This window comes from Chaetodon auriga, chromosome 1 (assembly GCF_051107435.1).
Source record: "Chaetodon auriga isolate fChaAug3 chromosome 1, fChaAug3.hap1, whole genome shotgun sequence".
Classification (NCBI taxonomy): Eukaryota; Metazoa; Chordata; class Actinopteri; order Chaetodontiformes; family Chaetodontidae; genus Chaetodon; species Chaetodon auriga.
In genome coordinates, this window is record NC_135074.1 from 30,299,533 (window position 1) to 30,323,874 (window position 24,342).

Sequence of the window (24,342 nt, forward strand, 5' to 3'; positions counted from 1 at the left end):
CAAAAGAAATCTCATTTCATCTGGCTTCAACGTTTTACAATCCTGGAGCATTAAAGTTTATTCCTGACCTTGGAAATAACAGTCTGACAAAAAGGTCTTAACTCGAGGCTTCTCACATTAATTCAACAATCTGCTCCTCAAAAGGACACCTGTCAAGACATGCCAAAGCTCCTCAGATTATATTCTGCTCAACAACTAGATACAAAGATCTAAATCATGGTGGGTGACTTGCTTGTCCTCTAAAAACTGCAGTAATTATGTGCTTTCTACTGTTTATTCACCAGAGAGCACAGTAAACCAATAATCCTTGTTAGTTAGTGGCGGACTAGCTGGCCTTGCACATGATTACTGATTACTGGCATTAAGACAGTGAAGCCTGAACCATCTGCGATCAGCAAACGCTTTGGTGGGAAACCTCGTTCAGATAAAAATCTTTCAGAGAAAAAAAACTGACTGACCGCAGACTTGCTTTATGTGTTTGTGTATGTGAGGGGTTTAAGGAGGCGGCTGGGGAGACGCACAGCTGTTCACCCCGTTTCCTCTGTGACGCTGATCGGGCTGTCGGTGTCTAACAGCTATGACAAACGGCTTCAGCGTTTGACTACAACAGGTGAGAGTGACATAACTCCAGGTACCTTGCAAGTCAAAAAGCGAGCTGGCGTCAGTGGCTTTCTCGGAGGGTGCCTGGGTGATAGGTCGTAAGAAAGAACGGTAGCCTTTCAGAATGGCCGCCATGAAGCGCAGGAAGGCTTCCTGGATCTCCAGCTCCAGCGTGTGGAGGCTCTTCCCGCAGCTCAGCTCTGACGAGTCGCTCATGCTCAGCTCCAGCAGCCCATCAGGGCGGTACTGACCTGCAGGCGAAGCAGAAAAACGAGCAGCTGTCACTACACGCTGTGCTAGAATCTCAACAGTCATGTCAACATAATGACTAAACCATGAAAACGATGCTGAAAATGTTGCATCATTTGCATTTTGATGAAGTCGTAATGATCAAAGGATACGAGCTGCTTTAAGTATTTAAGTGCTCGTGTGTCAAATGAGGATTAGTCTGACATAATTAGGAAAATAAACTCAAATGATACCACAGCTTCCAAAGGTCCATAAGGCTTAAACGTCTCACTAAAACCTCTGGCAGGCATATCAATATTCAGCACTTGTAGCCGAAACTGGGTAGATTTTCTAGACTTCACTGGATCAGAAAATGAATTTATTCAGTTTCTACAGCTCAATAAGCAGCAGGTTTCTTGGTCTCTCAATGAGCGTGCTCCATGGAAAGGCAGGGAAAGCTGACAATAATACAATAAGCACCGCGGCAGGGCACTTGGGTAATTAGGAAATTTCACTATGATGGGATTACTGCTGGCTTTCAGTTAGCTGAATGGAGAGCAGAACAGTACAGATTGAATGGAGGATCCAGATAATGAAAGAAGCACAACAGAGTCTGTAAGGATCCTAATTAGCCACAGATTTTCTTTTATCTCTGATTACACTGAGGGTCAGTAATATCATGTATTTCATAACCAGTGACGGCTCTACCAGCTTGAAAAAGTTTGTTGACAGTGTTTTTTGCCATGAAAGAGTGAAATTAACAACAGAAGAAAATCAAACACGCGACACACTGTTACAATAATTTGTTCTCCCAGATCGTTTATCAGCTCACCGTCAACCAGCTGCTGGTAGAGATTGCTCAGCACATTCATCAGGTTTTTACAGGCTTTCTTTGGCAGGATCTTCCATGTGAGGGCTCGCTTATCTTCATTGCTGGAAAAGCAGAAGCATACGCTGAGCTCTGGAGAGGCTGAGGCGGCCAAAACCAACACGGACAGCGGTCCAGACCACCCTAACGCTGTCTGACTGGCAATGAGGCCAAAAATGAAATGAACCATTTCTGACCGTACCTGAAAAATGCATTTTCTTCATATTAAAATGAGTCTGACACAACAAAATAACCATTCCAGGCCGGCTCCAGGAAAACCGCCCATCTCTAAACTTAGAACTCATGACCTGGCACTTATGTGGTCTGGAAAAAAAAAAGAAACGATGCAGGAAACAATGTTGAGCTCTTAGCTGGAAGTGCTCTACAGTACATATGTGGCTCACGGCCTTGGAGTTAATCCTACACACAATGATGCCGTGCGGTATTCATCATGACAAGGCAGACTGAGTTCTGCAAAAGGGATTTTATTCCTCACGACTAGAGCCTCCCTACAGAACTCCACAGAAAATGGGAGGTTTTTAGGTATCGTACTCACTGGAAGATGGTGTTTGTGTCCAGATCCACGCAGCTCACGTCTGGCGGGGGGTCATACAGATCGAAGTAGCGGGAGTCCACTCCTACAATGAACGGACAGGGGGCGCTCAACACGTCAGCCAGCGCCAGGGGGCACAGAGGAATATACGGGCAGGGCCAGTGGAACGGGAAAATCATCTGAGGAGGAGGATGAAGGCGAGAAAGATGAAGTGAGCTCCTCTGATTTCAAAGAGGTAAACACTCTGAGTCTCCCACAGCTGACAGTGACCAACGCAACTATCACAGTCATATTAAACATTAAGAAATCTCACTGACAAAAAGAAAGAAAAATAAATTAAAAAGCAAAGTACGGTGAGAGGGACGTTCAAGCCTGGTTGAGAGGAGACATGTCACCTCTCTGCAGTAACTTACAGACACCAGAGCCTCGGTGACACTGGTCAGCACGGCGGGTCGCAGCGAGTGGACCAGGATCTTATGTTCAGTGACAGCAAACACCAGCAAGGTGACGGCGTTCTCTGGTCCGAGGTTCTGCAGCAGCGTGGAAAACCGACCGCCACTGCGAAAAACGCAAAAGTGCTAAAATCAATAATAATGTACATTATTGCGCATTGCAAAATTGACTGATTCCAACTATGTTGTTCCGCACATACGGTACATACACTGCATCTTTGAGCCAATCAGCAACAAAATGCATCAGACCTTAACTTTTAGCACAAACGTAGTGGTGTCAGGTAACAGGACAAAGGTTGCATGTTGCTGCTCTTACCTGAGCGGTAAAGGAGAAGACACCGGCTGGCTCAACATCAAACTGTCATGAGGGGAAAGCTGTAGAAAAGCTGGAAAGTGAGATAAAACCAACCGAGCAAAAAAAAAAAAGCCTGCACTGAATCATTTTAATATTCATCCATAATGGAGGACTTAAACTGCTGCTCCCCGCAGGCAACCCTAAACACCTCCAGAAAACAACATTATTGTGTGCAAAATAATAATTATCCATTTCTAACATGCACTATACGCAGCAAACATCAAAGAGAATGTTCTATTCTTGTGACCTAAACTTAAACCTACCTGCACCAGGATGCGAGGCCTCTGGGAGGACGGGAAGGGAACTTTGTGCATAAAATGAGAGATGTGCCTGGGAAGGAGAAGAATTGGGGGGATGTGAGGCCAAAAATAACAGCAGTGGGAGGCTGACTAATCCGTCAGTGCACCCCTCTCAGATGGGTGAGAGTTATGAGAAGCAGTAAAAACATGAAAAGCATGAATCTTCTGCCACACATCACCTGACCAGGGTAAAGTCAAGTAAATATCCAGCCTGAAACAACTGAATCTGGTGGTGTGTTTTGCATTTCTGAACTTATCTTGTGATTTGGTTTATTGGTCTTCATTGATGGAAATTCAGAGTTTTGAAGTGGACATGTCTGATAGATGGAAACATCAACATAAAGACCTATTTGGGATCCAATATAATGACAGCGAAGTTTAAAGCCTTCAGGAGAGCAACACACTATAAAAGCTCATCAAATGGGCTGATTTAATGTCAGGCCCAGGCAGGTAATGGTGAGCTCTTTTGAGCAGCATTTTTAAAGTCTATGTTTATTTACATTGTGGCAAAGCGGCACCATTAAAAATATGCCGAATTAGCCATCAGTATTTCCTGTTTACGATGTACCCATGGATGTACAGACAACCATCACTGCGTTACTCTGATACTGCAGAAAACTTAAAATTGTGATGATTCTAAGGCAAGTTCTGAAGCTTCTTTTCTTCTATGAGATAATGATACCCACAATGACTGATATCAGTGTGTTTCATCTGTGTGTGTTACGATTTAACTGGGCTATAAGTCCTAGAAGGAGTGACTCAAGTTCACCTCACACAGCATCTCTGCCTCCCGTCTCTCCCTCAACGCCCACCTGGGGGGGCTTTTAACTTTTTTTCACTTTGTTCTGCAGGATGTCCATGTCTAAGTTAATCCCATCTGAACGTGGCTGCAGAGAGTCTTTTAACATTATCAGGTGATTATCAGGCAGCATTTCAACAGAACAGAGGATTTATATATTCCACACTGTAGTATTCAGACCCATCCGGCATGTGAAGTTACGCTGAGGACACGGAGAGATGAGAAGATAGAGAGAATAAAAGTGAACTCACTTCTCGATGGGCAGGGCGTGAGGGCCGGAGATGGAGTAGCGATAGAGGAATGTGAGGAACTTGCGGAAAGCGTCAAAGAAGGGCCAATGGGAAAGCAGACAGATGCACTTGTTGGTGTAGACGGAGCGCGGGGTTGTGGTGCTGTTAGCGGTGCTGCTGGTGGCCGTCGGCGTAGTGTTGGAGGAGGAGGGTTTGTGTGGATCCGGGCTGAGGAGACCCAGCTGGGAGCGCTGCTGATCAGTCAAACACTCCTGTGGGTAGGTCTCATAGAACTGAATGGCAGCTCCGTACACCTAAGACAGGGGACATCGTGTATAGATACACCTTCATCCATTGCATCTCTGTGTGCACTAGCCTGAAGGCTGCTACCAACGACTGTTTTCCTCATTAACGATCTGCCAAGTGGATGCTGTCAAAGTGTTTGTTTTATCTGACCAGAAGATGTTTCATTTCTAAAGATAAACGAGAAAGAAAAGCAGCAAACATTCACACTCGAGGAGCTGGAACAGCGACTATTTGGCATTTTTGCTTGAAAAACAAGAGAATTGGCTCATCCAAACCGTTTCAGTTCTGTTTAGCTGATTTCATTATCACAAAAATGTCTGTGCACGCGCATACACACATGCACACACATACACAGCCTCTTGTCATTGTTTAACATTAATTTCCAGCAGACGAACTGACCGGCTAGTAATGAAAAGGAGCAGGCAGTTTGGAAACCTCTGTGCAGTCCTCTAAATCATCTCTGCACTCCTGAATGAATTAAAACATCGATAAGCAAAGGAATGAAGTATAAAGCATCGCTGTTTAACCTTTATTGAACATCAGCACAGTGCCATCTGTGGCCAAACAAACAGCAGCTATCTGAGCCAGGGGCAGCATTAGGCCAAATAAATCCCCTCTGCTTCCTGGAAATATGAGACTTTCCCAATTCACGCATACATCAAAGCTAACTGGCTTATCTGCTGGCCGCCTGTGTGGGTCAGTTTTCCCCCAAACGGGGCTGAGGTGGCCCATGTCTTTGTTTGCTGATGACTGAACTGAGGACGCATGTGTGTCTGCATGAGCTCAATTCTGGGTTCCCTGGCTTTATTATATATGCTGTTTAAATTTGTATTTTGGATGTATTGTGCTCATTTTGTGCGAATTTATGTCCCTTAGAATTTTTGGGTGAAGCAGAAATAGTTTCAGGACTCAAAAGTCAGTCAGAGGGTCTCATAAGTACAGAAACACGGTGATGTGGGTCAACAATCAAGTCCTCTGTTAAAAATGGAGTCTGCAGACTGCCAGAGCCCCGCAGAGTCTCCCTTTGACCTTGGCCAGTGAAACAAAAGTCAGCATACACACCGTCCTCACCAATTATCCCCTGGCATGTGCTACAGCAGGCCTTCAACACTCACATGCAAACACACACACACACACACCTGTACACACATAAACTGGACTCAGCAGCAGCAGACTGCAGAGGGTCTGGCACCAGCGATCGTTGATGACCCCTAACTGGCCTTGTTCAGCAGAGCCGCTGCTATCTAAACATCGGCAGGCTTGGGATGTTATTTGTTTTCAATCACGATTGTGTTTCACCGCATCATTCACTAATATGTGTCAACACGAGCCTCATCCCAACCGGACTGCTTTCCAAAGCCACAGACCAGCACGGCGGGAAGGGGCTCGTGTTTGGATTTGGAAACCGAGGAAGTGTGTGAATGTCTGTCTGTGTGTGTGTTATGTGGTGCTTTGAGAAGTAAAAGCATGCTCCTCCAAGTGTACGTATGCATGTCGTTCGGACATGTTTGTTTGCTTTTATGACTGTACAGAATGGGGGTATAACGTGTATGTATACGTTAATCAAACCACAACATAAAGAAACCGCAGAATAAATCTGGAAATCAGTTCAGTTTGGTGACAGTGAAGACAAACCACTACATCTGTGAAGCAAACATGCAAGAATAAAGTGGGACAATGACGGGACAGGCAACAGTTTTAAGTGCTGTGAAGAGGAATCTGGTTCTGTGCTTTGCTGGATCATTCGTGGCAGTACTACGTTGAAGCCTCCAGCTTCAGAGGCTGTGTCGCCCCAAAGAAAGGATCAAGTCCCAGACTGAGCTGAGCCAGCTCAATCAAACATAATGAGTGATGATGGGACATTTGATTGGACCTGAAGTTGCTTCATCAGGACAAAATGATCTGCAGAATAATCTCTGTTATGTATGTAAGTGTGTGATACTCTGTCGCACTGATTGGTCTAGTGTGTGACAGCTAAACCCATGTATATTCAAAGTCTGTTTCAGGTCTTCATGTGTCTTCAGTTTGGACAAAAGTCCCTCAGTATTTCTGTCCCAGCTGAAATAACCTTACTTAAAGTACTGTTGGATTTTCTTCATCCATCTTAGCAGTAATGGAGGACGACAAAGGTCATTAATTTCTCTGCATTACTACTGAAAGACTTTCACTTGATCATCACTGCATCGTTTATATAATAACTCTTTGTTTCAGTGATTAATGACCTCATCACTCCACAACAGTGCAGCTTCTCTCAGCCCAGCCAGCATAACAAAACTGGGCTGAAAGCTCATCCGAGCCTCTGAAACCAGCCAATGTTCACAGGGACATGTGCATGTAAACTCTGCATTGTCTGTTTGTGTGTAACTACATGTGAGCGAGCGAGTGACTGACTGAGGGAGGGAGGATGCACTGCTGTCAGGTAAAAACCTCATAGCTCAATGTTAACTTTTCAAGGCCAAGACAAGGACAACCTCATCAGTTATTCTGATAGATGCATTAATAAAGTGGTAACACGTACTACATTATTCAGTGGGATCTTTATGTTTAATCTCTTTTTTTCAGGCGATAGGCTCGTCCTAAAAAAAGAAACCCAAGATGTGGAGTTACAAGGTTTTCCCCTGACAGAAGCCACATGCGTGCCTGACCCACTTTCCCTCCTGGCATGCAGAGCGTTGTGGCTTTCTCTTGCCCCACCATGGTGCACAGTCTGTGGTTATGTCAGCTGTATGGATGGCAGTTACAGTCTGTTGATGAGGTCTAACAGTCGCTGGCACCCTCTCATATCTGATGCTAGTCGTCTGGAGGAGATAAAGAGAAAGGAAGCAGAATAGATTCATTCATCTGTCTTACCTTCTCTCCAGAGGCTCCGGTGAGGACAAAGGTGGAAAAAACAGGGAGGGAGTATTTGGTGTTGGCTGGCCAGCACTCGATTGTGGCCCCCATGGGAAGGCAGAAGAGAGGGACAGACTCTGGCAGAGGGAACGACTCATAGTCCTCCTCCGGATATCTGCTGAATAAACCTAACAGGCAAAAATACACAAAATAAACAAACTGTGAACTTCGTTTAGAGAGCTGCAAGGTGCAACCAACCCCTCTGTGATTACCAATTAACGGCTAATTTAGAAGCAAAACCGCCTTTCCGTTAAGCTTAAAATGAAACCAAACAAGTTCAATTTATTATAATGGCAGTGATAATGTACGACTTTATTGAGCCCGTGTTTCACTTGAATCGCCTGGCTTTGTAATAAGCAATCAGTGCTCGGTAATCAGGCCTCTGGGTCATTAGTCACTGTCAGTGGACACAAACAAGAAACAATGAAGTGCTGATTTTATTTTGGGCACTTTTTTAACTCTGTGCTACATCTAACATTGGCTGAAGGACTTTATTCTGCAGCTTTACCAACAGACACAAACTGCACATAAAAGCAGCTTCTGGAGAACAGTTTGTCTTCCAAATAGCAAACCTTCAAACCACAGCTTTCATCAAAGGTTCATTCCTTAAAGGCTGGAAAGCCAGAAATAAACATTATTATACGTTACAAACATTTACATTCTTGGCAGAAGATGATGAACTGCTGTACACATTTGAATATAAGTACATTTCTTCAGATGCTGTATCATTAAACACTTTACTAAAATACTCTGACAGGTGCAAGGGCACAGTTACATTACAGCCCCCTGAGGCCCCCTGAGGCCCCCCTGAGGCCCCCTGAGGCCCCCCTGAGACCCACTGAGGCCCCCTGAGGCCCCCTGGGGTCCCCTGAGGGAATAAACAAAACCTGCTGTGTCACGAGGGCTTGGTCAGAAACTGACCACTGTAATTAGATCTAACACTAAAGAGCTATTCCACAGATTCTAGAGATAAAGGGAAAAGGGATTCAGCCATTTGCAGTATTTTAACTTCAGTGAGGAACGATGATGAGCATTTGTGCTGGTTACACGTTCAATGGTAGTGATGGGAAACACAGTTAAACAGCTAGCCTGGCTCTGCTCAAAGGCAACAAAATCCACCTACAAGCACCTCCAAAGCTCACTAATTAACACGATATATCTCGCCAAGACAGTCAGGCAAACAAACCACCGTAGAACCACACGTGTTGTTTTACACTTTAGCTTTTGTATGGATTAAACGAATGAGATATAACATCAGATGCTCTTTCATTTAGCTCAGACAAAAGGGGAAAAGCTGCTGCTTTACTTGGTCAGCAGACTCCGGAAACATGTTTGTAAGCTTTGCTCTGAATATTTGGAATTAAACAGGCCAAAGCACACTTATTATTTCGGCAAGCTGGCGTTTGTGTCAACCTCATGAACGCAAAAAATGGCTCTGGTTCACTGCTGCTGGATGTTCCACCTTCTTCACCAGCTAGCTGCTAACTTCATCTGTCTGCTGTGTGATGGTTGGCAGGTAGCGTCGAGTTTATCAGCTGAAATCAGCTGCCAGATGCTGCAGGAAACGGAGCTGATGAGAGCACTGAGCTGTAAATGTGCTGTTAAAGCAAAACAATGAGCTAAAAAAAGCTAATATGCTCCATTGAGCTGCAGAGTTGGTGGTAATCTCATGGAAAGAGATGTACAAGCAACTCCATTCACATGACATGCACTGCAGCGATGAGATTTTATATGTTGATATAAAAACATCTTGATGAATGCAACTTTAAGAATTAATATAGTATCATTTGAGGAGATGCCTTCCTTCCTTCTCTCTGCAGCAAACTGTATTGTTTATTCACTGCTCTACAGCCAAATGGGCGCATTTAAAATATTTAATGGAAACCATGCATCCGCCAACAAAACAACCCTAACTTGTTCAGTTTTGGATCAAACTGTCGCATTAGCCGATAAATAAAGTCAGATGTTGCAAAGCGTGATGCGAGCTGGATTTTTCCTGGGCTGAAACGTTGAGAATAAACTTCATTTCTGCGAGCTGACTCATCCGAAGCATTAGTGAGAAAGAGATAGGATCGCTCCATTCACAGTCTGCTGCATATTCAAGACATGAACAACAAAACATCAGCCAGCCAATCTGAGACGGAGCCAAACACAGCAGCCCTGAGCCAACAGCGCTATCAGAAAGTGACAATCTTCTGTCAGGGCACTGAAAAGTCAGATGGATTTAATGTGAAGCAAGCGTATTATCTTATACTCATATTACCATAAAGCAACCATTTCAACTCTTTAACTTTATATTAGAACATTATTGGCGTGCAGAGGCTTATCTCTTCACTCTAATTCTGAGGCGTCAACATGCTTCAACAAGCTTGAACTTGCAAGAACAGCTGTGGCAGAAAGTCCTCATGCAGCCAGTTCACTCTGCAGCAGACCCTCGTCTCTGGAGACGTTTCTACAGCACACAGCTGGAGCAAACACAAACAACAGGCTTAATGCATGAGAATTTATCACGTCGAGATTAGCTTAATTTTACGACAACTTGTCCAAATTATTCATACAGCGACAAGGAACTTTCCAAATATAAATGATCCTCATTTTGTTTTTCTCATATAACAAACCAGTGATCACTGGGAAGAACTGAGGAAGGAGAGAAAGTATTCACTCACAACATGGTTATTTGATATCTCACACCACCATGAACAGGAGGTACACATCAGTATTTGGATCTGCATGCAGCGGCAGTTATGGGATTAGGAGGGCTTACCTGCTTTGTAGGCTATCGTGTTGGTTTTGGCCACAGACTTCTTATAACACAGGTAGACAGAGGAGCCCCACTGAAAACAAGACCAAAGAGGGAAAAGTCAGCATGTTGTCCACTGTGAGTGACACAGGCCAGCTTTGGGCCAATCAGAATGCATAATCCCAAATTCTATCAAATCTGGAGCTGTTCAATCACCCCCTGTCCTGAACACTTCACATTCCTGGAGCTTCTCCAAAGTCATCAGACTGATTTTCTCCCTTCCAGAAAACCATTAGATGCTTGAAAACTGCCGCAGATACAGTCGGTAGTTCATCACAGGTACTCTTTTATTTTGTCGCAGTACTGTTAGTGGCATATAATGCAGTCACAAGCAGGTTTTAAGGATGTGGGAACATCTGAGATTTGAGAGTCGGCTGCTGTTAGCAATCAAATTCATTTAGCAAAGTGTTTCACTGCTGTTTGTCTTCCAGGCTTTGATCTCTTAGTACATATCATTCATCAGACCCTGAAATCTTGATTATTGGAGAGTTTCATACATCACCAAGAGACATTTCAAAATGGCTTCTGCTTGCTATTGTCCATGACTAGGTGGAGAAACTCCACGTTTTCAAATATTTTGGAAGGTAATTTTGTTTTAATTAGACACAGACTGTGGAGATCTGTCGGGAAAGGAGGAGAGAACAGATGGAGGACGTACAACAAAGGTCCAAAGACAAACTGAAGGGGGGGGTTGAAATGCATGGTCAGTGTCTCAAAAGGCAACAAACTGTGACGCAGTGTGTTGGAGGTATTTTCACTTTACTTGAGTATTTCAATTTTATGCTGCTTTTCACTTCTACTCCACTACATTATCTGACAGCTGGAGTTACTTAACAGATTTTAGATTTGTGTGTGTGTGCGTGTGTGTGTGTGTGTGTGTGTGTGTGGATGGATGACTGAGAGGTAATGTAAGGCCTTTTGTCAGCAAAGACAGACAAACTCTATGTAAGTGCAGTCAATTATTATTCAATTAAAATCAGTTAAACTGTGCCCATCAAGCCACTCAGTGTAATTATCCATAGACTACAAAGTCCAGCACAAAGAAATATTACCCCTCTAACAGGTTCAACGTACATGCCCAAGCAAAGCCCAGCAACACTCAGGCAAATGCATCTAGTCGCTAAACTGTTAGCACGTAGCGAGGCGCGTTGAAATATCTGATAAATGCATCTCATTCGTGACAGTTCGTCACAGTGAGGGGAAGACGGTCTATGGAAACTAAAAATTAACTAAGAGCTGGACATGGAGTATGCACCCAGAGCTGTGCTGAGATATTAAAAATTGATCTTCACAGCTCCAACATTAGTCAGATTGAAAAATTAGTGAAGCTAAATCCCAAATCTATCGTCAGAGCATCCAATTCTCCTTCATGCACCACAAATCTGTGTAGATTTATATGCTAACTCCAAGCTCCTCTGACACACTTAGACTCTGCTTGAAGAGATTTTAAGACACATGTGCAGCCACACACACACACACACACACACACACACACACACACACACACACACAGTTTAGTTAGTATGACAAGCCAAAGTAGACCAAGCTGACACAGCAAGGACTTATACAGCATGAAAATGTGAGCATGTGTGTGTGTGTCTGTGTGTGTGAGTGTGTGTGTCTCTGTGTCTCTGAGAGGTAGAGGCCCTGAAGTTTGAGGGACTCTGCTTCCCTCTTCGAGAAGAAACAAGACCTGATCAGTATAAACACACACAGTGCCCGAGGCGATGCAGGAGGGTTTTCCATAATTGGACGTACTACCAAGTTTGAGTGACTCACCTCGGGGCTTAAATCTCTCATAACTACTGAAAAGTTGCAATTAACTAGAAAAATGAATAATCAGGTGAGATGCAGTCTATTCGTCACAATATGCTTCAGCACAGAAGACAGAGAAGCTCTACTTTAGCAACACAACGCTGAACTTTAACCGAAGACAGTCCGCCAGCTAAAGCTGTCAGAGTTTACTGTCTGGCTTACTCACAGTCACTGCAGCAAGGCTCAACCTCATCTCGTCCTGCTGACTGTATTTCTAAAGCTCGAATCACCAATTTAAGTCTCTCCTTTAAAACGTACGGAGAGGGATTTGAGGAAAGCGAGGCATCGGAGCTGAGTGGAGGATTCAAAACTTGTGACAAAAGAACTTCAGACAAGACGAGCAATGTCCTGAAGTAAGCTAAAACCAAACATAAGCTAATCCCTTGTTATGATCGAGTTCTCCTGTCCTGCAGAAGGAGACATTTTTGAGGACTCCACTCGCCCTCAGTTACCTCTTTCATTCTTTTTCAAGAGTTACTGCATCAGAAGGAGCAGCTACACTTTGGCATCTGCAGACACAGATATGCTCTGTTGATGAACACGGTGTCTTTCACTCATTCATCCTGTTGCTGTGGCTGCAGAAATTGCTCTCTTCATCCTTTGATACGTTTCTCTCCAGTATAATTATTGAATGTTTATACAAACTGATAACCCCAGACAGAAGCCCTTTTTTTTTAAGATTCTGAGGGACTGATGCCGAAATGTGAAGCTGACCAAGAAACACGTCACCGATCAGGAGCGCTGAAGGCGAGTCTGAGTCTCACCATGCTGCTGTTGAGATTCTTCTCCACCTTGCAGAAGGTGTGCGGCGGCGTCTCTCCCTTGCTCGGGATGATGATGCAGATGTCGGTGACGGCCAGGGCGGTGTGCGGCTGGCTCTCGGGCGCCCGGCGGTAGGTGACGTAGATGCGCTGGGAGGAATTGCCGCTGATGTTTGCCGGGCGACCGGAGGGCGTGGTCTGGATGAGATGGCAGCCCTGCTTCAGCCGCTCCTTCCACTCGTACAGCACGCTGTGGGCGGAGGCAGAGCGCGGCAGTCAGCCAGACAAAACTCCACATCAGCGTGTAGTTATTAGTGAGATTACCACACAGAATTAATCAACACAATATGCAGTTATGATCTCACTGGGCCAATTAGGTGGAGCTCCCTGTTTAAGTCTAACATTGGGCATTTTTCCCAGTTTTCAGAGGCTGACAGAGAATGGAGTTGATTAAGTTTAATGTCTTCTTTGCAACCAGCAAAGCAGAATGGATGAGATTCATGAAACACAAGAAAGAGAGGGAGAGAGAGAGATCTATGAGCTTATAAAGTGGCAGTCAGAGCGTACAGATGTCTCCTTAACTTCAAGCTCGGGGCTACTTTTAAACTTAATGACCTCTTCTCCGTTCACAGCAGTCTACACTTGCAGTAACAAGAACGTATGAGGTAAACGCTGAGTGCCGTTAAGCTGTGTTGAGTTGCTGTCAAAGTTTTTGATGGAAACTCTAAAAAGTGCAGGATCTCCCGTTTCACTTACGGTAAGTCATCAGTATGGGAACGTTTTAGCTTCTTTGTGACTCATCGTAATGATGCCTCTGGTACAAAGACAGAGCAACATGGCAGCTGACACGAACAGTGAGGAGCTCCAGCTGCATTCAAACCCGAACTGACAGCAGCTCTGCTTGTGGTGAACTAATGACCGAGGGAAAAATTACACCTTCTTCTTCTCTGGTATGTGGACTTTTCTGTGGAAAGCAAGTGACGGACACGTTGGTGGGTGTGTACTGAGCTGATGCTGCATGTAGAAGCAACACGAATGTAACGTGGTCATTGGCATCCTAGCCAAAATAACATTTTTACCACCTGTTAATGAGAATTTAAATTAATTTTGACCCTAAAGCATACCAATATAGGATGTGCTGTACCTAACAGTCCTCATACAGTACATGCATGTAGGCTATGATACAGTACGGTCAGTTAAAATACATTAACCCAGTCCAGCATTACAATTAGGCACAAGAGGACACTCTCAGAGACCACTTAGAGGACGAGTACTCGGAGGTACACAACAGCAGCAGTCATTTTAAACATCCCTCTTTGTGCTTCCAAATGCACTTATCCTCCATTATTGTTTCAAGTGGAGCTCAACAGGCGTTCTGTGGCACTATCTGAAGGCTGAAAAGAGAACAGAATTTAAAGTGGTCAGCTGGGGGATCTTTTGATTCGCTCTGTTTTTCGGCACTCATTGCCGTGGCGACTCTGCTCCGCTCACAGCAGGGCTTCGCACTCTGTGCACATCTTTCTGTGCTGTCATACCAGACCGATCTTTGACGACAAGTCCCGGCCGACAGACCGATGCGGCTGACGTTCCTCCTTCACTGACACAGCCACTGACGCTTTTGTAGAATTTGAAACTGCCCTTTGCTAAATTAGACCTCGAACACCTCCCCAAACATCTGGAGCCGTGTGAGGAGGTGAGAGTTCAGTCTTTTCTAAAGTGGCCGGTGTTTATTTCAGGTGAGGTGGACACGTCTGTTAGAGAATAATGCAATAAAACATCAACTACAACATTGATCTTCCAGGAAACATGGCAGAGGTGCTGTTTCACGCAGTATCATATTTAATGAGTGTAGCTATTGTTTGGGCCATCAGCTGCTAACTTTTCCTGGTGCTCCTAATATTCCTTCCTAGACCTCAGTATTGAAGCCAAATTGATATTAATATGACTGATAGTCACAGAAAATAATTACTCTCTCTGCAACCTGAGCAACAATTCATTATCACATGGGACAATAAGTAAAAATACATGTAAATGATGGTCTCACACACACACACACACACACACACACACACACACACACACACACACTTCTATCCTTAGCTCCTTACGCTAACATTAACCATCACAACTAAACCACTGAAGGTCCATCTGAGGGTTCAGACTTGGTCCAGACTGGCCAAAATGTCGTCATTTTCCAAAAATGTCCTCACTCCAAAAGTCTCCAACTCAAATTGGTTCTCACAAGGATAGCTGCACAAGTACACACACATGCATGCACACACACACGTCAGCCTCCCATTAGTCCCAGCGATGTCTGGGAAGTGCAGCCCCTCTGCGCTATCAGCACACAAAAGCTGCTGATACTGACTGAGCAGAGCCCAATAAGCACTGCACTCTGTCGTGTCAGAGGCCAGTATGAGGCTCCTTAGCATTGTCACCACCTGCCTCCGTCAGCCTGGGCTGAGGGAGCACTGAACAAACAGTATTGAATTCCCCCCATTCACACGATGCTGCTGAGGAGGACACCACTATTCCACCTTTTGTTGCTAAATCACAATGAGGAACGGCCGCAAGGCAGACAGAAAGTGGCTGCTGTGGAAAACTGCTGCACAGGAGGAATTTTCAGGCAGAGCGGAGCACTTTCTGAAGCCAGAGCACTTCAGCTTTTCAGAAAAGACACGATATGGACGGGATTTTTAAGACGCACTCCTCACTCACAAAAGGCAGGGAACAGCGGGGCAGAGGTTCATGGTAAGTCAGAAAGCAGACAGGTGATCATTACTGGGAAAGAGGCACATAATGGATCATGTTGCAATACATGAAAAACATGGCTCTGTGTTAGATAGACTCTGACTGCGCTCGTCTTTACACTGATTCATTTCAGCTGATTAGAAAAGTTTCCAAAGCTTTTCTACAGAGCAGCCTGTCCAGAACCGGTTCAACGATGCAAAGATGCCCGGACAGAAGAGGCTGCGTCTACGTCTACCTGTCTGCTAGTATGCAAATGAAATCGATCTTCCTGCATAAAATTCACACTGAAACAGGATTTTATGCAAATTGGAAATAAGTTTTGTTTTCCAAAAATCCCTTTGGCAAATTCCACTCGCTGATATTGACAGTTGGTTGGACAACAATTTGGCAGCAGAGCTTTACTTTGAGTCAATCACAGCTCTAACTGAGGGGGGCTGCTGGCCAGTGGGATTGCTGTGATTTGTATTTTCTCCCTCGGAATGAACTGCACTTGGTTTCCCAAATATCCACAAAATGACTGGCGTTCTCCTCGTCCTCAGCTGTATTTTGTCTTTAATTAGCAAATGTTAGCGCATTAGCTTGCTAAACTGAGACGGTGAACATGGTAAACATTGTACATAAGTCACTGTGAGCATGTTAGCATGCTGACTTTAGCGTCTGGCTCAAATCACCACTGTGCCCAAAAACAGCCTCACAGAGCTGCAGGCTGGCTGCAAACTCATGATCTTGTTAATACACACAATGTGTTTTGTTGCCTTGCTGGAACACAAACAAACACTTCAGATCCGGACTCCTTTGGTACTCACCCCAGGTCAGTGAGTGGCGGCTTGTCCCGACCCCGCCTGTAGCACAGGAAGATCTGGGGTGCCATGAGGCCGCCAGTGTTAAGATCAGCCGAATGGCCGGTGGGTGTTTCCTCTATGCAAGTGAACCCTGGTGGCGCCTCCTCGCCCATCGAGCGGATCACCACCGCCACATCGGTGATGGGCGCCTTTGGCTTGGCCGTCTTGTGGCAGACATCATCAAAGTGGATCTCCTGGTCCAACGGCTTGGACGGGTCCGTCAGACCGGCCACCACAAAGTAGTCGGCTACACGAGGGCCTTTGTCCTCCATCATCTCCCATCCCCGCCAACTGCCTGCACGGAGGGAGAGAGGAGGAGAGACATAGTGACACAGAGAGGGGAGAGAGAGACAGGGAGAGACAACGAGGGGAGATTAATTTTCGTTGTGGTAGCAGGTACAGACGGTTCTTGCGTCCTTGCTATGGCAGTAAAATAAAAAAATCTGACCGTCATAAATCTTACTGAGAGGAGGTCAGTAGAAGGGCAAATGGAAACAGGGGGTAAAACTCTGAGGAGGAGAGGGGCTACAGGTAGGTACCACGCAACTATTTGCAGTTTAGGCAGTTAGCTGATGGTCTTTGATCTGACTGACTTCAGTTCACATGGCCAGCCAAAGGTTCAGCGTCCTGGCTCAAGGACACTTTGAAAAAACACTCGGATGAGGACAGGACATTGTTGGCGTTCAGGGTTGTGAACCTTTAATTCTAAAACCTGAAGCAGCACAGTTAAGGCCTGGCTGGTTACACAGACCTGAGTGTGCATTTTAAAAAGGGAGCTGGGAGGTCTTTCTTCACACTTGACATTCTGCCTCAATTACAGGACGGTCCCACATAAAAACCCACTGAATAGAAGCCGGCGTTATCATGGAGCCTATTAAGCAGGGTGATAAAAACCAAACAGTAGTTTCCTTAATCTATCCTGAGACGGGACTGTCCTGGCTGCACAACATCATCTTCACTTTCTGACCAAGCACAGATTGAGCGGTGAACAAGTCAGCACTGCAGGAACAGCCCTGATGACACCTACAAGCAGAAAATAATAAAAAAGAACATTTTTATGATGAGGTTAACCACAATAAAATCTTCACCTATGAGAGGAAAAATACCCCCTGAAAGTACCTCTGACACCAGTTACAGCTGGGATCATTCCAGTCAAGAAACTGTTCAAACCTTCAAACAACAGGAAGACATTTTCTGATCCAGAAACAGAAGGAGACAATACAAACACTTCCACAAGCCTCTGAGGACAGCCAGTGAATCTGAAAGTTCAGAGTTACTTTGATCCGGCGCTGCAATTGACCACAGATTGTTTGCTGTGTCATGATCACAGTGCCATTTCAAACAAACAGAGGAGCCGGGACCACCGAGGTCAGAGTCTGAGACAAAACTAGTAAAACATTTGGGGTTGAAGACAAAACTGAGAACAAAATTAATGGTGTGAGGGGAAACTATGGCATATCTACAAAGAGCAGCTGCCGGAGGCTTTGCCAAAAATGTTAAATGTGTTAAATATGTGTTGCTGCCTTCATTCAAAATGCACTTTTTTGCCTCCTTGGCTTGATCTTAGGGGAACTGGTTCCATTGTGAGGCGACTGAATGACGTACGAAATGACAAAAACACATTCACATCACAGATTAACTACGAACACTCTATACTCCATACCACTCTCTCTCACCGTATGTCACACCAGACTTTTGTACTGCTTCAGGCCGTGTGTTTGTTTTCTTACTGATCAAAAAATGCTCCAGTTCTCACAGAATACAAAGACATAAAAGAAATCCCTGCAGTGACATATAAGGATATACTGTATACTGTAGGTATATTAGACAACTCAAAGAAAAACTGCGAACAGGACGAAGTGTAACAATGGTTCTCCGTGTTAGTGCAGCCATTTCTACCCAATTATTTTTCATTCTGCAGACATTAGCGCCTGCAGCCCTGACCCTGACGTGACAGTATGTGGCTAAAGAGCAGTTACATAACATTCTTCTTATCTCTTCTTGAAAAAAAAGCATGTCCACAGTTTGTATTAAAGGTCTGATAAAATGAAAAAGGTGAAAAAATACTGTGAGCCAGTTTTGTTTCACAGTGGACTTTTTAATTCTTTGGCAGCCTCTGGGCGTGGTGGTGCAAAGTCTCAGTCTGCCTCACTGACCAGATTCATCATTCAACCTCTTGACACTCGAGCCTCCGGGACACGAGTTTCTCTCTGTGGGTTCAAATGAAATTTTACCCCTGACAGTACACCCGCTCTTCTCCCGGTCGGTCATGCAAAAACCCAAGAAAACACTGGGTTCATGACAGCTGAAATGAGGAGGTGTGGGAAATGTGTAGCTGCACAGCAAGTACACAGATTGGACGCAAGAACTAGGACACAATCCAAACATGTCTCTCATATAAAACATAATTTTGCACTGATGGCAGCAGAGGATGCGAAAGCTGTTTTATTTCTTTAAGAACACTGCCAAGTTGGTGTCGCAGCCTGAGACAATATCTCACCCTGATAGCCATTTCACTGCGAGCAGACTTCGTAATCCAAGAGTTTCTGCTAAATTTAATTCTGAATAATTCAGCTGGACAAGGTCTATGATTCCAACCATATGCAGTAAGAGGGTGTGAGGAGAGAGCTTTAATTAGCAGGGTGTGTCAGCCAGTGCAAATGCGTTTGCTCAGGGGAAAAAGTAAAAAAAAAGAAAAAAAAAAAACGCTGCCAACTCCAGCCTGCGTTATGCTAACAAGACCTCAGCCGCTACCTCAGATACCTGCGCATAAACCACTGCAAGCACCTCCAGTCATTCTCCTCACCATCAGAGACGATTGTAAGTCAAGAGAAGATCAAAGTGACAAAATCTTTCTCCCTTCTGACCTCGAGCGGGGAATCTCCTCCATCTGCAGTCTTTGTCTTTGATCAGCCGGTGTTGAAAACATTTCATGTAAAAGTGTCCTTGTGACACATGTTGCTGCCAAGTTATCCTGGATATATAAAATCCTCCAGACTGACGCTCCTGTCATCCAGGCTGCAGGCAGATGGAACAGAGTCCCATTTGTTTTTGCTTTTGTTTCTGTATTTTCTTCATTATGAGGTTCCATTGTTTTAGTCTAATGAGTACCTCTGTCTGTACTTAGCTGTTTTAGACACAACATTTGGTGGAGGAAAGGGTTTGTTTACATGAATCAAACTAAAGCTGGGTGTTTATTGGTATAATGAAATAATATTTGCAGTGTCGATGTGCCAAGCTTATGTCCAAACAAAGAGCGATTTGCGTTTCTGTCGTTGGTTATCACCACCAGCTATTGACAGATGGTGAGAAAATGCTGCTTCACTGTGTCCTGTGCTGGCCACAGCACTCGGATTACAAATGCACTTCAACTCATCACTTCCTCACTGTGAGCAGCCGATCAGGAGACAGTCACGGCGAACTCATTTTCGGTGCGATATGATGTCTGGTCAGCCCCGATAAGGCAGGAGTGACGAGAGTGTGGTTGATCTAGGCCGTGGGTCCTTCTATTCCTCACATGGCACCGGGACATTCAGGCCTAATACTACATACTGACAGTGTGTGAGGAAGAACTGGTTAAACTCAGGCCTGGGTCAGATTACAGATGATTTTGTCGTGGCCAATCGTGAAGGACAATCAGTCACCTGTATGCGTGCTAAACAACCCGACACAAAGACTAGCATAGCAGAATTTTTTGTCTTAACTCATCTAGTGTGACATCTCCCACGACAGGTTCCTGAGCATTGACCAATCAGGTGCTCTCTCCAAAGCGCAGTCAGGTAACCATGGCGAGTGCTGCTGTCAGGTGGGACAACAAAAGAGAAGGAAAGTTCGTTGAGCTGTGGCAACAGTCCCCCCGCCTATTCGACGTTTCCTCGAGGGAGGAGGAGCAAGTCAAAAAGACAAATGTTGGCGGGAAACAGCGGAAGCTCTTCGTCAGCCCGGCGAGTAGCTGCTGTGCTGTCATATCATCATCCTCGGTCCTAACTGCTGGAATATGCTTATCATTACTAATTCCAGATCACACGCTGCAGTAGTCTGTTTGATGTGGCCAACAGAGCCAAGCCTGCTGCTTGAAGAATAAGAAATCTGGAAATAAAATTACGATACGTCAAACTGGGACCTGTCCTAATTGTTATCCGGATCCTACTGAGTGGATGTATAAATAATGACTAAATGGGTAGTCGTGTAGTCTGGCCAGTCACCCGACCAAGACACGGCACGAGTTCCTTCAGTGTGATCGTTAAATCTGACATGGTGACCATCCTTTGAGACAAAAAAATAGTGTAGTCTGACCAGGCCTAAGAGTGACCACAGGAGCTCTAAGGGCTGAACATCTGCACAGCATCCTGAGTCCTGGACCACAGACTACTTTCAACTTCCTGTCCAACACACAGAGCAGTCTCATAAATGTTCCTGAGACATTCAAGTTACAACACAACGAAACACCCAGAGGACAGGATGTGAGACACGTGCTCACTTCTCTTTCACAACAGTTTACTTGGGAATTGAACACATGACAAAATATACAAAATATGAAAGAGAGTCCTCTCTCATTTCAAAATGAAAACATGTCCACCGCAGCACTCAGCTGGACACTCAGCTGGTTTAAACAGCTTTGCTTTACAAATGCAGATGTTTAAAAAGTTATCCTCTTTCAAAGTTTTCTCAATGTCCCCCCTTCACTGGCGGAGTGACCGAGTTAGTGAGGCACAAAGAAAACAACAGTACGAGTAAATTATCAAATAATATGTGGAGGAAGCTCTGAGCGGTGGGACAAACACACACACTGCTGATGCGTCTTCACACGTGCTCACAAACCTCTCTGCCATTAAAACCTACTTGTGAGCATGTGTCTGGAAAGGTGTGTGTGTGTGTGTGTGTGTGTGTGTGTGTGTGTGTGTGTGTGTGTGTCAGCACAAGGCCCTGGGTCACATTCTTGTCTTTCATAGGCACGATGAAAGGACACTAACGTGGTCAACGTGTGTGGTTTGGTCATGAGCAGAGCAACCACATAAAACTACAAAGCCAATTTCAATTGTTCTTCATTTAAACCACATTTACAGTATATACAGTCCATATGACAAACAACTATAAGATCATATGCAATGTATAACAAAGGGCAAGATGGAATTAGATGAGGTGTCGACCAGTACAGCGGCAACTCATTTCTTGCAAGCGACTGCAGCTTTATTGACCCAGAGACATTTTGCATGAGACTCTTTTGACAAAAACCAGACGTGGGTATTGTTTCATGGAGCGCTCAGTGAGTACAGTTAACTCCTCACTTAACACAAAACTGTAACGAAAAAAAAGAAAAAGATGCTGACCTAATTTATTGCAGTCCCATGGCTGCAAAGCAGTGGAGAGCTCTGCAGTGTCACCTCCCCGATAGAATGACCACAGAGCTGCATGACGGGCCAAAGAATGATACCCATCCCTGCCATGCTGTCCGCCTGCTAAAAATACAGTGCAAACCGAGGCAGCAGTGCAGTTGCACAGGTTACGTAAAGCTTACATATACATACACTGCATATGTGGGACTCCCACTGAAATCAAACCGCTCCTATTGTCTCCAACCTGCTCTCTCTGCCTGCCCTACTTTTCAAGACAAGAAGAAATCAACAATGCTGCTTCACGACGGAGGCGCAGGTGACAGAACGAAACATGATTTCTACATTTCACAGTTCCTACTTTTACTAACAGAGCCACCAGTCAATACTGTTGTACGGGTGAATGCGAGGATTTTTGAGTTACAGAACAAAAGCTGTTGCACTGAGAGACATTTGTAGATTATGTTGCATTAAAATGCTGAAATCCAGAAAACGAAAGCACCTTTAAAACTGATTTCACATTGAGATGCTCAGTCTGTGCAGAAAGTTAGCTTACAGATTTATAAATTTAGCAAAAATGCAAAACATTTTCTCCCAGACAGCCTTAAATGTAGGTGCATCAAAGTGCTGAGAAGGCATAACAGCATGAAACGCCCATCTATTGTTATCTAGTCCACGGTTTTCATGCACGGATCATCACTGGATTCCCTCCAGCATCCAAAAGATCTGACTCACACCACGCCTGACAACACATAAGAATAAAAATCTGCTCACAGTTTAAATGGTCTAATCCAAATGTCTTAATTTGCTGGCTGCCCTACTTCTGCCCTGGCAGACTGACCTGGAGGGGAAAGCTTGAGTTGGTCTCGAGGTAAACGCCCAGAAAGAAGTCACCACTGATTCCTCCCAGCAAAAAAAGTTGTGAACATTTAAGGGAGGATGTGCTCAGGCCGCAAGCCTCTTTAAAAGGTCACCGGAGCCCTTCGGTGGTCCTGAGGCGCTACAGATAATATTTATGTGTTTCTGAATCATTTATGATGTGAGCTCATTCAGCATAAATGCCTTTAGAGATGGTTTTCCCGAAGCCTTTGCCGACTATTTGTCTTTGTAAAGCTGAAATCAGCATTTGACTGCAGAGTACCTTCAACGATGTGGTTAACTTGCATTAAATGTACTTTACGACATGTCACAGCTGGATGCACAGATTATCTGGGCTCTGTCTGATGCTCTACAGTAATCACACAGGGTAGGGAGCGGTGTGGGAGAGAGGCAGACTTGGTGGAAAAGCACCACAGGCTCAGAAACTTTTAACTCGGCCGCAGGGCCTCGTGCCAGAGCCATAGACAAAGCTTCCCAGGCCAAACTCGCTGACTTGTAACCGCAGCAGGAGTTCAGGGAGGAGTTCGATAAGATGTCCAGACCCGACAGGCCTTCAGCCGCTTCCATAAGGGTTTTGTTTAAGCCAACGTGACAAGGGAACGATTTCCAGCTGTCACGAGTTCACGAGAATGCGGGCCAATGAAACTCACCGAAGGGACCCTCGTTGGGAGTCTGTAACGGCCCAGTCGCTGCTCTCGGCTCCAGCTGTATAGACATGGAGCTCAGAGACAGCCACAGCAGGGCAGACACGTGGAGGAGGTGAAAAGGAATGTGCTCAGGAACATAAACACAAGCCAGTAGGAAGCCTCACTAGCCAAGCATCTGCTTCGAGTTAGCCCAGAGGGGTGGGCGTTTGGCTCTTGCGCCTTTTAGCGGCATCAGAGGAAAGACGACCTCTGTGAGAAATCAGCTTAAAGTTTTTCCACGTGAACCTCTACACCTGACTTGTTATTTAACTTATTCAAACAAATGCTGAGAGACAACTGTTCAACGTTTCTGTAGCCAAACATCTTTGACACAGCTGAGTTAAAAGTGATGGAGTTCGCGCTGCATCGTCCAAACTCCCAGCTCCAAAACCAACAGTCAGAAGAATTAAAAACAGTCATAACAGGAAGCTAAATATCCACAAAGGAACAGGCAACAATCTTGACACTCTACCAGCGTTGTGTATGAAAACCATCTCCATCTTTACTGTTGGTACAAAGAACTGTATCTACTTTGGCAGATAACCACAGTCTTCCGGGTATCACCATCAGTTTAATTAGACAACAACCAGCATTAAATGTGCTCCCTAATTGCTCTAAGATGGAGTGAATGTATGTGTACCAAGAAGACGGTACGAGCACCAGATGCATTAACTTTTGCTGACATTGTTTTTTTTAATTAGGTATGTAACTATTTGTTGCTGTCAGTTTGCTTTTTGTCTGTGAATTCATTAGCAGCAGTGTTTTTCATGGTCTGAAACAAATATTCCCTCAGGGACTAATAAACTCTGTCTTATCTTACAACCACCCATCATTTAGACAGCACCCCATTTTCTAACAAGGTAACAATAAACACGGTGTTCCCCATAAATTAT

General features: G+C 44.8%; 1 protein-coding gene across 10 annotated transcripts in view; it reads right to left on the minus strand.

Annotated features, from left to right (window-relative positions):
* The window catches only part of LOC143322663 (C-myc promoter-binding protein-like), a 60,475-nt gene that overhangs the window by 27,428 nt on the left and 8,705 nt on the right, over positions 1-24,342 (minus strand). For all 10 annotated transcript variants that reach the window (XM_076734080.1, XM_076734061.1, XM_076734069.1 and 7 more), the window contains exons 2-12: positions 16,516-16,846; positions 12,962-13,208; positions 10,347-10,416; positions 7,541-7,710; positions 4,406-4,698; positions 3,320-3,386; positions 3,018-3,076; positions 2,663-2,807; positions 2,253-2,428; positions 1,661-1,761; positions 636-851 (exon numbers count right to left, since the gene is read on the minus strand). In XM_076734080.1, the coding sequence (XP_076590195.1) occupies positions 636-851; positions 1,661-1,761; positions 2,253-2,428; positions 2,663-2,807; positions 3,018-3,076; positions 3,320-3,386; positions 4,406-4,698; positions 7,541-7,710; positions 10,347-10,416; positions 12,962-13,208; positions 16,516-16,826 (1,855 nt within the window). In that variant the 5' untranslated portion in view covers positions 16,827-16,846. The remainder of the gene's footprint in view (positions 1-635; positions 852-1,660; positions 1,762-2,252; positions 2,429-2,662; positions 2,808-3,017; positions 3,077-3,319; positions 3,387-4,405; positions 4,699-7,540; positions 7,711-10,346; positions 10,417-12,961; positions 13,209-16,515; positions 16,847-24,342) is intronic.